Source organism: Phaethon aethereus (assembly GCF_964289735.1).
Source record: "Phaethon aethereus genome assembly, chromosome: 3".
Classification (NCBI taxonomy): Eukaryota; Metazoa; Chordata; class Aves; order Phaethontiformes; family Phaethontidae; genus Phaethon; species Phaethon aethereus.
The window spans coordinates 115063772-115078878 of NC_138576.1; the positions used below are offsets into that span (position 1 = coordinate 115063772).

The window sequence follows — 15107 nt, forward strand, 5'->3', positions numbered from 1 at the left end:
GACAGAGGAAATGTTTTGTGTCCGCCCTATAGCTTTTGGGACTGGATTGTAACCTTTACAAAAGAAACAGCCTTTCACAGATTACCTCTGTTTGCTGAAACACTTGCAAGTAGTTAGATACCAATGATCTCCAAACGTCTTTAATCGAGCCTCTAACGACCCAGGACTGTGCCTAGGACTGCCGGGACCCTTTTGCCATTAGCGCCTTGTCCCTTTCTTCCATCAGCTGCTTTGTCAAAGCAATCTGCTCTTCTAGCAGGCGAATATTCTCCTTTTTCTGACTTTGACGCTCAAGATCTCTGAGGACTCCACTGTGCAGCCTCTGAAAACAGAAGGGACAGCGTTTATCACAGCCTGTTGGATGCTGAATGTGGTTAACTCCCACCCTCCCGCAGGGCTGCCTTTGCAAGTCCTCTGCAAGTAGCCACAGCCACATAACATGGTTTCAATTTAAAACTACAGGAGCTGATATCCGATATCGATAAACTAACGGTACTACACCAAAAAGCGCTTTATTTGTAGTCACTTCAGACGGGTGGGCTTACTAAGCGGTAAAGCTATTGAGCGAATAAATGCTACACATCCCTAATTCCCACACTGTGTAGGATGGACATGAGCTATAAAATCCTGTTACCTCTGCCCTAAATCATTTATCAAATCGAACTAATCTCCCCAAAACTTCTCCTCTGCTTGGAGATAATTTGGCGGCAAACTGGAAATTATTTTAAGAAAAACTGCCATGTGTCTTCACCTGCTTCTTTCTGCTCATGTCTTACTTTAAAAAAAAAAAAAACAAACTTGTAAACTCCTGCTGCAAGGCTGATCAAAGTCCCACAGCCTGCTTATGCCACGCTCTCGAAAAAGCAAGGCACTTCATTCAAAAAATATCCCCTTTACCCAAACGCTCATTATAAATAAAATGTGCAACACAGAGCACCAGTTTGAAAAGCCCCGTCAGGAGGTAAGTCCCTTGATGGGTGTAAAAAGCCCAAAGAAAATCCCAGCTGGCTTTTGTTGCCTCCTTACGCTTCTCTCTCTCTCTCTCTGCTCACCTGGAAGTTTTTTTTTCACTCTGATAACTAGGTGAAATGTTTAATCTCTACCTCTCACCAGGGGAACACAAAATGAGTGAAACCAAAGCTGGTGACATGGATTGGGGTGAGGAAAAGGGGGGGGGGCTAGCTGTGAACCAGCTGCTTTACTCCAGATGTGCACATCTGGGGGCAGGTGAGGCAGCAGAGCGATGTGAGCGGAGGGGTGATGAGATCAGACATGGGATGGAGGAGATGGCAAGGCTGACACTAACTCTGGAAGGAAATGGGGACCATGCCAAGCGTTTAATCGGCTGTGCACGTGATATACAGCGGAGATTACAGCTCCCCCGCAACTTCAACCCACCAAAGCCGGTGCTGCTGCCATCCTTCCAGCCCCAGGCTCCCCGCACTGCTCGTCCCAACCCAGGGTCGGACAGCTCAGCCAGCAGAAAACAACTCTCTTTGTTTTTTTTTCCCCCGTCACAAAGCACGTCATACTCTGCTGATTTAACTGCCTGAGCAACAACAAGTGCCAGCGCAAAGGAGGAGAGGGGATGCCCAGCCCACTTCGGTCATTTGGCTTGAACTCCGAGGGCAGGCGATACGCTTAAAGATATTCAGACACTTACCAGATTTCAAAGCAACAGCCATAAGCTTATAAAAAAATCAGATACACAAAGACAGAAAGATTATAAATGAGTAAAAACATGAAATGATTGTTGAGAGCCAACCCTGGCCCACATCTAAATCAAGCCACGTGATCACAGTCATGTTTTAGCCCAATTGAAGATGAGAATCTTTAGTGGAAGTTAAGTTTAGTTACAGCATTATCCACCTGCCTAATTTACCAACTCATGCTCAGCTTGGACTCAGAAATGAGAACATTTCACAGGTACCAAGGTTAGCCACTGGATACTAGAGATATGAATAAATTACTTAGCCTAATGGCAAAAAAAGATAAATAATTTATTTGACCTATTTGCATGATGCCAAAATACACCTGCAAATAATTTATTTGAAAGCTGACCCTGAAGTAATTTTAGAAGATGTTTGTGATTATTATTTGACAAGTTCTCACAGGGTTTTATTCTTCATCTAGAATGCCAATAACTGCACATTTCAAAGGCAATTATTTCTCCTGTCAAGATTAAAATAGGAAGGTTTTGTTTAAGAAATATTTTTTCTTCTTAAGAAAATGCACAGACACGTATGTCAGCCACTAATCAAAACTCTATCTGGAAATTAATCTAATAAAAACAGTTCCTTCGCATCGGCTTCCATCAACTGAACTCAGGTTACAAATTAGTAATCGCTAAAGACAAAGTTCATAAACTTATTATTTCATTACTATTAGTTAATAACAATAAAGAAAAGATGTGGGGAGATACAATGTGGGGAGAACAATTACATCAAGAAAGTAATTCTTTTCCCTTCACAAAACACAGCTATTCTGCAATCTTTCATATGGTGAATGCATTTACTTTGAAAATGCAGTTTGCAGAAGACACTTTTATAATTTGAGTATCATGAGTGACAAAGAGCTATGAAAAAGTTAATCTTCTCACCCTCTGTTATTCCCAGAAGCTAGTCCTGCTTGTCTTTTGCACCAGTTTAGATAAATGTGTGCAAGCTCAAATTACTTCACGTCTGGCGTATCAATTTATAAAAATGAAAAGTTTATTAATCTGCATAAACCTGAAATAATCCCTAGACCGGGACTGCAGAATATCCATGTTACTTATTTCCATGGCATTATCTAAATAACTGGGTCCCTTAAGCCTGAAGCCATTATTCCCTGACTTGAAGATGAAGAATTATAAAGAGAAAATCTCAAATTTCATTTATTAAAGATAAACTTTGATCCTTAGCAGTTCTGAATAGCGATTTAAAGTTAAGTTAAACTGATTGCTGGAAAAAAAAGAATTTGAGCATTTTGGCTTTGCTTCTGCACCAGCAGCAGCATCTTGAGGAATGCTAATATCCCTGCAAATATATACAGATTAGCATCAAATTTAGCTTTTGAGGAGATCACTTCTAATTCTAGAGGATTGGCTTGCAGACCCATCCCCATAGGTACAGGTCAGGCACCTCTGAAGTCATGAGTTCCCTACCCAGAGTTCACAGGCTGTGCCCACGCCTGGGTGTTAGGACAGATAGCAAAGAATAGACACTGGATTTGTCCCCCAAAAAGGTTTTGTCGCGAACCAACTGGATCCTTTGACCTCTCCATCTCTAGGACACTCAGCAAAACTGCCCATCTGCCGGCAGCCTGGCAGCAGTGACGCTGATAACCTCCACAGCAACGCTCGCCTCCAGCTGCGGAAAAATAAGTTTAAAACAGGCCGACGGGGAGAAAGCTGCCCACCGTTGTCTCATTTGGGACACCTAGGATCTCCCCCGGCAGAAGCTTGCAGTAGCAACCTCGGGTGTAACAACCGAAGCAATTTGACATTTATTTTGCAAACCAAGCAACAACTATAGCACAGAGCAACGGGAACAGGCAAAGGGCAGTCAGTCCCCGTTTTCTTCCTAGTAACGTCAGAAATATATGAAGCAACTGGAGGGCATTAACCGTACCAACTCACTTGCTGATCCACCGCTCCTTTTACTAGAGACATATTTCATACGCTGGTGGAACGCACACCGTAAACTTGCAGTTTATTAAGTGCAAGTGCACTTAAATTAAGTGCCCTTAATTTACCCGTGTTTTGCACATGAGTTACAATGCGGTCTCTCCATACCAGGGGACCGCTGCCTTGCTCGGCACAGATCCTGGCCAGGTACTCAGCCTTTCGTTTCACATTCCTTCTTCAGCCTGTTGCCCGAGGCGTTACTTACTTCATGATACACAGATCCCGCTCTGAGGGTGGCATTACTCATTTAGCTGTAGACCGTTTTATGCCTCTTACCCCTATAGAATATGAGTGTTTTGTAAACGTTAATTTATTTTCACAGTCTCTCTCTGAGATGAAGGAGAGATATTACCCAAAGATTAAGGTCAAAAAACATCCATTAAGTTTAGGTGTCTCGCTGAAACACCCAAGGGTGATTTTTTTCAGGGCACGCCTTGTACTGCAGCACATGCTCAAATTACAGCTCCCATTTATTTCAGCTGTAGTTAGGATCATTTAGCCCATATTCCCTTCCACCAGACCTTCGCCGGCTCGGGGCAGACACACCGAATTAGCTAGCAGCTACCTGCAAAAATCTGAGCTTAAGTGACCTATCCAGCACCTACCTCAGCTCCGGCTGACGCAGAGCCGCTACCCATCGCCGCTCCACGAGAGCAGCCTTCCTCTTCTTGCTACTGCCTGTGCCATGCAGCATGTTTTCCAACTTCTGCAGCAAATTAGTCTGCCTCTTTCCTTACCCAGAGCAGTGTCATCTTCCAAGATCCATCATTCTCAAGCACTGAGAGAAACAATCTCTCAAGGGAAAAAAATGTAATCCTGTAACTACAGGCTGCATCGTAAAGCCCATGCAACAGGCAACTGCGCTGGGGTATGGACTAGCAACTGGAACTCTGAAGTTTTGCAACTTCTGACTACTTCGGACCTTTAACAATAGTCATTTAACATAAGCTTTTTTGTGTGTGCATTTGCTAGGCTTCTTGTAAATGGGGGGGGGTTAGATGGGTACCTCATATTGGTACCACTTTGGCTCATCAGCAGGGTCTAAACCTGCACGCTCTTACCCAAACTCCTGCCACGCAGAGCTTATCCATTCTGCAATCACACGACTTTTAGTCCCAGGCAGAACTCACCACCCACGAACGTGGACTGACCCGACACTTTTGGCCGTGGGGCTCTCCTGCACACAGGAATTACCTGTCAGGAATTACCTGAGTTTTGTACATGTAACACAGAAATCCTCCCCGTTTAATTATCGCCTGGTATTTCTGTTGGCTTGCACTTCTGCCTGTCCTGTCGGATCAAGCCAGGGAGCCAGGGCTGGCACCACCGCTGTCTGCCCTTCAGCAGGAGGCACTTCTGGAGTTTGGGAAAGGCAGAGCACAGGCGCTGCCAGAGGACAGGGGAGAGCCCTGGGAAGGCTGCCAGGCCGGTGGCCTCGGGCATAGAGGGTGCGGGACTACGTCCTCCCTGCACCCTAACACCCCTTTGCCGCTGGAGAGGATGAGGAAGGGGTAGTTCGCGGAGAGAGAAACGTCGGGGGCAGGGCACCGCTGTGCGGGCAGGGCTCTGGCCTCGGGGCTCCGGGCAGGGCGTACCCGCGGCCCCCAGCTTCAGGCAGGGGCACAGAAGGGGGCGGGGCGCTGGGGGCCCGGCTCCCGGCCGGGCACAGGCGGCCGGCCTTCGGGGGCTGGCGGGGCGGGCAGGGAGCGGGAAGCAGAGGCACGTGGAGAGGGTCCGGAGCGTGCGCGGGGCAAGGGGCGGGGCGCCACGAGAGGGGCGGGGCTCTGACCTGAGACCTCAGGTCGAGTCGACAGGTGAGGGGCGGGGCTCCGGAGGAGGGGCGGGGTCTTTAGCTAGACACCTCGGGTCAGGCCTCCAGGTGAAGGGGCGGGACTGGGGGCGCCAGGGGCGGGGTCGCGGGCGAAGGGGCGGGTCCTGCGCTGCCGGTGGGCGCGGCCGCTGGCGCAGGGAGTGCCGTAGGGGCGGGGCGGGGCCCCGCTCGCCCCCTCCCCCCCGCCCCCCGCGGCGGGTCACTCACCTCCCGCTCCCGCCGCTGCTGGAGGTGCACGGCCACCACGGTGGCGGCGGAGAGCAGCGCGGAGACGGCCAGTACCGCCCGGGAGCTCCTCGACATCGCCGCCGGCGGGGCGGGCGGCGCGTGCCGGAGCCGTCTGCTCGCCGCGGGGGGAAGGGCCGGGCAGGAGGGGGGGCGGAGGGGGGGGAGAAGAGGCGCGCCCCGCCCCCAGCCGAGCGCCGAGCGCGTCGAGCCAGGCTAGAGCAACGGACCGCCGATGCGGAGCTGGGCTGAGCGACGCCCCGTCCCGCAGGGCGGGCGGGGTAGGCCTGAGCCGCGCCCCGGGGCGGTGGGAGCGGGGAAGGCGGCTGAAGCGGTTGCTCCCGGCCGCCTGACCCGCACGTGGAGCTGCTTCCCGAGTTCCCCGGCTTTTCTGCCCGGGTTTGGGGCGCCCCAGAGCCTCTCGGAGCAGCACCGGCTCCGCGGCGGGGAGGCCGTGCGCCGGAGGGCTGAGCTGCAGGTGCGGCACCTCGTCCTCGGCGTGGTGGGATGATGGCGGGAACGGTGTTATGCAGCCAGCGCTCGCCTCACCTGAGCCGCACTGACTGGCCCCCAGCTTCTATGGGAGGGTGGTCACTTTGCCGTGGCTAGGTGCTCACACCCTTCTGACCAGAAACACAGACACGGGCGGCTCAGGAAAGGCCTTTGCCCCATTGACGCCGCTACTGGGGAGAGCCCCGAGCTAGAGAGAGGGTGGCCAGCTGGGTCGGTGGCTTTCCGGAGGGGGTGTTTTCTGCAGCTTCTTGCTGGCGTGCGCTTGCATTTCCAGTGCGGTTGCAGCTCTGAAAAACAAACAAAAGGAGATTTCTTCTGGGTTCAAGAAAGATTTTTGCTTCTATTGCATGAAGACCTCCAGTTCTGCACTTTCCTTGCCCAGAAAACCCAAATTGCATAGGACAAGCAGCTGGGGAAGGCAGCTCTTCAATTGTTTGGTTTCTTCTCATTGTTCAGTGTGTGGCCTTAGGCCTCGTGTTTGGCAGTTTTTTGTGCTCTGAAGACAGCATTATTTCTCTCCCTGGGGGCTTTTTCCTGGCACCACCTCACTAGAGTATCTGAGTGCTTTACAGAGAGAGAAAAATTTATGTTCCCAGTGCTCCCGTGTGAGGGCAACAGATGGCTATCGTGAATTACTTTGATCCACCATGTTCAGATGCGCTTCAGGCTTCAGCTGGAGGACTTCAGCCTTTCAGGGCACTTTGACCCTGTAACACTTTACAGCAAACTTCCCCCTGGCTACTGTGGACCAGACAGAGGCTTGGGTCACACTCCCAAAAAGCAGGGAGCTTGTCAGCAGTCACTCTCTGCTGCTGCCACACCACCCAAATGAGCACATCAGAGGTGCAGAAGAGTGACTTTTACAAATGTATCAAACAAAAGGATGTCTAGTGGGAGGTGGGGTATATCACGAGGTCTTTAAAACCCTGAAGGAGGTGAGGGAACAGCCATTCACCGTTTCCCACAGTCCAGGGGTAACCAGTGGGTGTGTGGATAGCCAGCTTAAACCAAGCAAAAAAGAAGGTCACACCATGTGTGAGCAAGTTGGGGAAGTCATTGCCGCTGGTACTACAGAAGCTGAATTTAACTGCAGAGTCAGAAAGGAGCCATACAAATTCCTGAAGCGCCCTTGATGTCTGGGTGCTGCTTGTGTATCCTGAACTCCTTAAACCACAAGTGAACAGGAAGGTGGGAGGGTTATTGTGAAAGGTGTAGGTTATTCCTGACTCCTTCCTTTTTTCTCCAAACATCTACCACAGGTCTCTGACAGGTAGGATGGTGGGGCATAAGGAATCTCAACCTCAGCAGGTACCACAGTCCCTGTCTCAAAACCAGGCTTGGATATTTTCAGTTGGGGCTTAGAAGAGTTACGGACCAGTTGCTGTGAGGGGATGGCAGGGTTGCATACCCAGCCCTGTCCAGAGTGGAAGAGGAAAACCAAACGTGTGAAGCCGTGTTACAATCTTTTTCATCTGTCTGCTGAATGAATGGGATTAAAATGAAAGGCAAAATTAGTGGGAATGATAATATTTCAATTGAGTCTAATAGTTTTGCTCACATCAGTGTGTTTACTGTTATTAAGACTTACGTATAAATGCTTGTAATGTGTCCAAGGCCACTGGAGTGCCAAGAACAGGGTCGAGCCAGATGCGTGGCTGATGTGAGCCAGCGCAGCGCCCTTGGCACCGTGGAAGGGCGCAGCTCACCCCATCTGGAAGCTGAATGCCTCTACTCAAGCCTGGCATTAATCACTCAAGGGGCTAAAGCCCCAGGCGGGGAATGTTCAGGCTGTGCTTTCACGGCCTGAGTTTCTTCCATGGTAGTTCAGGTGTTCCTGCTCTCCTCCCTTCCCTCCCAAGGGCTAGCTCTTGCTGAAGTGCTCGCCTTCCCTGCTGTGGCCCCACTCTTCTCCTGCTTTGGGTGGTTGCCCCCTTCCTGTGCTCGGGGCAAGCTCGTTCAGGGAGGCAACCTTCTGGAAAGCCCAGACATCGACCAGAGTAGCAGCTGGGTCTGGCTTAAAACCCATTTTCCTTTTCCTGAGATACTTTTTTAGCTGTGTTGGGTTAAGTCTGGCCAGAGGCACGCTGTAGAGGCAGGGAAGTGGGGGTGATGGAGGAGGGAGGCAGGAGTGCCCAGCAGCCATGCTGCTGGGGAAAGCCTTTTTAGCTGGTGGTTGGCAGAAGGACAAGAGAGAAGGCGATTGCAGAGTTTCCCCCAACGAACACAACCTTCACCGGCCCAGGCCCATTGCAGAGGCGTCTGATGGGGCTGAACGGGGTGTGTGTGACTGGCAAAGCAACAGTAACTCCGTGCAAGGAGACAAGCTGCGTTGCTGATGCTCTCAAACGGAAAGTGAGGCAGAGGATGAGCTTGTGCTGAGGGAAACGTGGCTCAGGAGGGCCTTTTTCTTTGCTGGCTCTGCTAGTTGCTCTCCACGTGAGGTTTCCTCAGACAAACGCCTTGGTTGCTGGTGGCTGGTTCCTGGTGGGTTATGCCCATACCTTTCTTTGATGCCCTCTTTCCTGCGCCTCAGTTCCTCCTTTGCTGGCCTGGGCATAGCGGCACGTGTTGTCTCATGGAGACGGGGCTGGGAACCACTCAGGGGAGCGTTGACTCACAGGTGAAGGAGGCTGTGAAAAGCTGAAGGCTGTTTTTCCCCTGGGCAAACAGCTCGGATCTCTATGGTGATCTTGGATAGCGTGTCTGAAGTCAGTGGTTAGGGGGCATTTTTATCCTGGTTTCCGAAGAAAATGAAGCTTGTGCAACCTCTGTGCCTCATCCACCTCCTCCTTTCCCTCCCTGCTCTTACACGGGCATTTGCCAGGTAAAGCTGCATTGCAGGTCCTGTCTCAGTAAGACTTCCATGTTTATTTGCCTGTTCCAACCATTTTGACAGATGTGGAGTTCTGGCTAAGCTTTGTGTAATGGGTAGTTACGCCGAGCAGGGTTGGGAAGGGATGGCAGGGTCAGCTCAACACTGTATTAGCCACCAGAGAATCCACATGATGGGGCACTCGGTTGTGGCTTGCCTTAGTGGGTCACCAGTAGCACTAAAGCCTAAGGAAAACCCTGCAAAATATGGCAGGGGATGGAGATAAAATTTGAACTTAGCCCATTTTCCAGGTTGGCAGCCTGAACCACAACCCCTTTCCTGCTCCATTTCTCCCCTGTAATGCGAGGAACCAATCTGTCTTATCAAACTGCAAACAAACAAATAACACTACCAAAAAAAAAAAAAATCCCAAAGGTGTGTTTTCACAAAGCTTTAAGTTTTTTTTCCCAGGGTTTTTGGTGAGCTACCTGTCCTTCCCTTTTTGCGGGGCCAGCTCTTCCTCCCTCCCAGGTGGGCACGCACGTGCAGGCATGCGTGCTCACGCGGGTGTGTTTGCACGCACCCAGAGCCCTCCACCAAGACACAACGGCTCGGCTACCTCAGTGGGAAAGAAGACCCCAAAAAAGCCCAAACCCAACCTAAATCAAGTTGGCATCTGCTCGGTGAAGCTGCTGGAGGAGGTTGCCAGTGCTGCTGTTAGGAATTCACCCCGGAGAGCCCAGCCCACCCTGGGGCTGCAAGGGGAGCTGCGTGATGCCTTTCCCGCTTTGAGAAATGGAATTGTTCCCCCCGCAACACTGTCAGAGCTGGTTGTGGCAGCGTAGGCATCGATCATCCAGCTGCAGCCGCCCTAGCCAGGCAGTAAACATTTCTATTGGATTTGCTGGGGCAAGTCCTGTTGTTGGTATTCAAAACCTTGAAAAATAGGAAGGAAAAAATGGAAATGTGTTAAAGTTTTTGTGTCCCTCCTCTGTAATCAAGAGGTAGGGTCACTGGGGGCTTCTCTGTGCACAGAGACTCAAAAAAGAAATTAATAAAATGTGTGTGTTAAAAATGCCTTATTTCAACTGGATTAGCCTCATCCCCAGGCAGGCGGAGGTATGTCTGACTTTGGTGAGTTTATTTTCTGCAGGGCATGAATGAAGTGAAAGCCACCGAGGCTCATCAGGGTTTGTATGTGGGCTTTGCAAGCCCCTGACCTGCTCTCGCCATCAGTTCAGATGAATTCTGCTGCTCGTCTCCTGTGGACAAGCCCTGGGTCCCCAACAGATCTTCTGAGGGAGCTGGAGGGAAGTGACTGATCCTCCTGAAATTTTAATGATGGAGAAAAGAGAAAACTGGGGAGGAGGAACCCTTCTTTTGCTCCCTTGTGAGCAAGGAAGCAAGAAAGCTTTCCTTCCCTTTGCAGGCAGCCTGCAAAACTGTTACTTTTGATTTTAATTTCCCCGTGCACTTCCTCTTTCCAGCAGGGAGGGCAGAAAGCTGGGGCAGCCGCTACGCGAGCCCTGCCGGTTTTATAGCCGCGCGATGCGTGGTTATATGTTAGCCAGCCAGCCAGCCAGCCAGCCCGGGGGGTGGCCGCGCCAGCGGGTCACCTCCAGGTAAATAAACTAAGGTGTGGGTTCCGCCGCAGCCTCCTCTTGCCCCGGCCGGAGGGCGCAGAGGGGTCCCCCATGGCCTCAGCCACCCCCGGGCTCCTTCCCTGGCACCACTGGGACGGGGGGAAGTGGGGAAGGAGGTCTGGATGCTGCCCCCTCACCCCCCATCTCGCCCTGCTTTTCCCATGGCATGGCTTGTCTGTGTCCTTTGTTTTGGGGTGCCGCAGGAGGGACCTGACCCCGGCCCCTCCTGCACGTGCTTCCCCCGAGCGGGGACGGGCGGCTGAAATGCAGGCGGAGGCCAAAGTCTACCCGCGCGCTGCGCGGGGAGGGTGTAAACCCAGCACTTTATAATTATATTGGCGGCAATCGCACAGACCCTTGCCCGCGGACGGCGGGAGGCAGGTATTGCGGCAGCGCTGCTGGGAGCCGAGGGCAGAGGCGCTTACAGGTGTGGGGTTGGTTTTTGGTTTGTTTTTTTTTTTTTTTTTTTTCCCCTGGCAAACATTGTAAAAGGCACCGGGAGATAAAACCCCTTGTGAAAAAAAAACAAAAAACAAAAAACGTTGGCAGAGTAACTCCGCAAGCAATCAGCCCACAGCTTGCATGGCAAAGGTAACCCTGCCCCAGCACCGGGGCCGCTGCAAGGCAGGGAGGTGTGTGGGTCGCCGGCTCCCAAAGCGGGGTGAGACCTGCGGGGCGCAGGGTGCTGCACCCCCCGGCTCCCTTCCTCCCAGGGCTCCCCCAAGGAGGAGGAGGGATTCTTGGGCTGCGGCAGTGCAGCCGTGCGGGCGAGCAGGGGAGGCTAGCGTTGGGGGGCTGGGGTGGGGAGGGGCCAGAGGCACCCGTGGGTGCTGCAGCCGGCACCAAGCAGCTCCCCGCTCCCCCCCCCCCCCCCCCGGCTGTCAAACCGCAGCTGTAGGGAAAGGAGCCCGGCTGGAAGCGGCACCGCTGAGCTCCCCGGGCGATTTCGCAGGCAGCGGGTGCGTATCCCGGTGCTTACCTCATCCTGGGCGAGTTGGAGCACGTGCTCTGCCTTAGCGCAGGCGGGACGGGCAGGGTCCGTCCAAAACCCCCGCTGGGAGCCGGCCCTCCCCGTGCGCTCGCGGCACGAGGGCGGGGAGCCGGAAAGGTCCATCTCTAACGCGGCAGCGTTTGAGCTGGGACGTCCCGCCCCATCCCCCGGCCCGGCTTGCAGCCGGCCTGTGCTCGGGCTGGCATCAGCAGTGCCAATGGCCGAGGCCGTCCTGGCGGTCCTCCTTGCTGGAGAGGAGCTGAGAGGAGTCCAGATGGACCTCGTCTTCTCTTTCTACTGCCGCCACCACCTCCAGGGAGCTGCGCTGCGAGGGTGCTTGGCCGGGGGTGGCAGCGGTGGGACCGCTCCTGAGCACCCAACTGGAGACGGTTATTCCTTCCTCCAGCTCATCGCTGGCCCTCTATGCCCTTATGACTGCTCTGTCAGGCAGTGATGGGAAAGGGAATCTTCCCATTCCCCCCCAAAAGGAGGGGGATGGCAGGGACAGCACCCACCACCCAGCTGGCCCCACTCGGAGGTTTTTGAAATGGTAAAGAAATGCATAAACCCCGTACGCATACAATGGGGTTTATGGCGGTCATCTGGCAGGAATGAGGACACCTTGCGGGCCCCAGAGGTGACCCTTGTCCTTGGGGAGGGGACAGGGGACTTTCTCGCACCAAGGTTTGCATTTGGGGAGGGGGTGGCAGTGCTGGCAGAGCTTGCGGGAGGGGGGACGTGCAGCCCCCCGCAGCCCCCTGGGCGGTGCAGCAGCTTATCAGCTTATGCCAGCTGTGGGAAGCGGGGATTTTAAAGGCATTTTGAAAGCGCTCTCATTCTTTTTAGGAGCCTGGGAAGGGACTGACTAAGTCAGACCCCAGCTGTAGCTCATCCAGCTTTTTTCCACCAGCCCCAGCCGATGCCTGCCTTTTCGGGGAGAGCTTTCCCAAGAGAGCCGGGTGACTGCCGGCTCCCCAACCCCTGATAAAAGGTTGTGGTCCCAGTCAGCCAGTGGGACAGGCTGGCCTCGCCTGGCAGCTGGGCTTCGCACTCCTTGCTTGAACTCCCAGCCTCCGTGAGCACATGTGGCACATACCGACAGCAGTGCATCCCGATGTGCAGCGCATCCCGATGTGCAGCGCATCCTGACAGCAGCGCATCCTGACAGTAGCGCATCCCGACAGTAGCACATCCCGACAGCAGCGCATTCCAATGTGCAGTGCATCCTGATGTGCAGCGCATCCTGCTGTGCAGCACATCCCGACAGCAGCACATCCCGATGTGCAGCGCATCCCGACAGCAGCACATCCCAACAGCAGTGCATCCCGATGTGCAGCGCATCCTGATGTGCAGTGCATCCCGACAGCAGCGCATCCTGACGGCCGCACATCCCGATCCTCCCGCTTGCGTGGGTCATCCTGCTGAAGCAAGCACCAGCCCTGGGCAGCAAAATGGGAACATGGAGATGTGGTGATGCTGAGAGTTGAGCGTAACGCGGGGAGGGAAACCATCTCTCCCAAGGATAAAGCCAGGGTGTGGGGTTTCGGCAGACCACCCGTGGCAGCCTTCCCACTGCATTCGAGCAGTAGCTGGGGCCCTCTCGGGAGATGGAATCAGGCTCAGACGGGGAAGCTGCTCATCTTCTCAGGTATCAACACCCACGCTGGCCAGACCCACCTGGCCGAAGCTTCCTGTGATCTCCTGCCAGAGAGAACCCAAAATCCAAACCACCGGTCAAAAAGGTCGAGTGGCTGCCGCCCCATTTCTTCGCTGTTCACGCAGCTGTTGGGTTTGGTGCATAGAGAGATGTCACTTGTGAAAACATCAGAGAAACCCTGGGTTTTGAGGACCGCCACTGCTAGCGACTGGTTGCTGGAGGAGCTGGAGGGGCTCTGGCTTGCACAGATGTGGCTTTTGGAGGTTAGCACCCATGTGGATTCGCTTGTGTCTAATAAAGGTTGTGCATGTGAGGTTTTTTTAAGCACAGCGGAAACATTAAGAGGGAGTAGCTTTCTGTCCTCTGTTTAGCTACCGATTTGCAGGAAAATCCTGGGGTTTCACTACCTTTGCAACCTGTGTGGCTGTATCAGGCTTGGTAGGAACGCACCAAAGTTCCTGAGGAGGAAATACTGGAGAGACAGTGGGATCTCAGGAAACCAAGCAACCAAAAAAAGTTAGGCAGTGCAGGCAAGGCTGGGGAAAGGGCTTCAGAGGGCCTCCGGGGACAGCTGCTAACGCGGTTGTGTGTCTGTGGCAGAGTCTGCAAGCTCAGGACTCTGCTGAGCACCTTGTGAGAGCGAACACCTCTCCAAGGGGGTCACACTGTTCTCCCAGAGCGGTGCTGGACAGTGGGGGGGGGATGTGGGAGGCACGGGTCCTCCAGCAGCCTCCTCCCCCAAGCTTCAGGACCGTGGGTGCCACTGAGGAGGATGCTCAGGGGATGCTGCTGGGGTCCGACACCCGGCTGGGGTGGGCCGGGTGCCGTTTCCACAGGGAGCAGGACTCAGAGGCTCGGTGGGAAGCGGCTGGGCAACCTTGGGTGATGCTGGGCGCCCCGAGGGAGCGGAGCCGCAGCGAGTGGGCGGCCAGAGAGACAGCGCCGAGCCGGCGGAGGGGAGTGGGAAGGAAGCGGAGGTATCGGTGGAGAAAGACAGGGAGACGCTGGGAGTGGCAGGGGCCGTGGGAGGCAGGGAGACAGGAGCCCGTGAGTCAGCCTGGTGGGGTGCTTTGAAACGCGGCGGGGAAGCACAGGCAGGGCAGGTTCTGCCGCAGCCTGGGGAGCCATCTTCTCCCGGCTGGCACCTTCCTCATGCCTCCTTCTTCCCTGCTCAGCCAAGGAAAGCAGATCACCCTCCAAACTGGAGCAGCTTGCGGAGCCGCTGCTCTCTCCTTCTGAGATAACGCTGGCATGGAGCCACCCTGGCTCCCTCCGCTGCGGTGAAGTGGTTCCTCATCTAACCAGGGGAGCTGCCAAAACCTGGCTTGCAAGCAGAGCTTGCCGGTGGTCGGGCTTGGCCCCATGGCCGGCAGCACAGGGGGATGTTGCGCTGGCGTGACCAGGGCAGTAGCTTTGCTCTGGCAGCCTGTGCCGCAATGCTGACATCCCCCTGGCCTCCGGGGGACTGTGGGCCAGTATTCACCCACATTTTGGCACCGGAGAGGCCACGCTTTGGTTGGAAACCTGCTCTCGGAGGCAACGGCAGCCCCTCCAGCAGCACACGGTGTGTGCGTGCAGGCGGCTGCCGAAACCCAGCTGAGTCACCCCTGGTGCTGCAGGCGTGCGGCGCGGCGCGGGGCGGGCTGGAGGGCAGCATCCCCCGAGAGCACGTCAGCTTTTCACAGGCAGGTGCTGAGCTGCAAGACCAAGAGCAGACATCCAGGAGTTGGGAAAGTTGGGGCTGGAAAGAGTGTGTGCCCCAGGCGAG

General features: G+C 54.2%; 1 protein-coding gene across 1 annotated transcript; it reads right to left on the bottom strand.

Annotated features, from left to right (window-relative positions):
• Positions 1–172: 172 nt before the first annotated feature.
• Positions 173–5801, bottom strand: PET117 (PET117 cytochrome c oxidase chaperone; the record flags this gene model as incomplete). The annotated part of the gene is made up of 2 exons (XM_081997297.1): positions 173–322; positions 5706–5801. 2 exons carry the CDS (start codon positions 5799–5801, stop codon positions 173–175), a joined length of 246 nt encoding a protein of 81 aa, XP_081853423.1.
• Positions 5802–15107: the final 9306 nt, after the last annotated feature.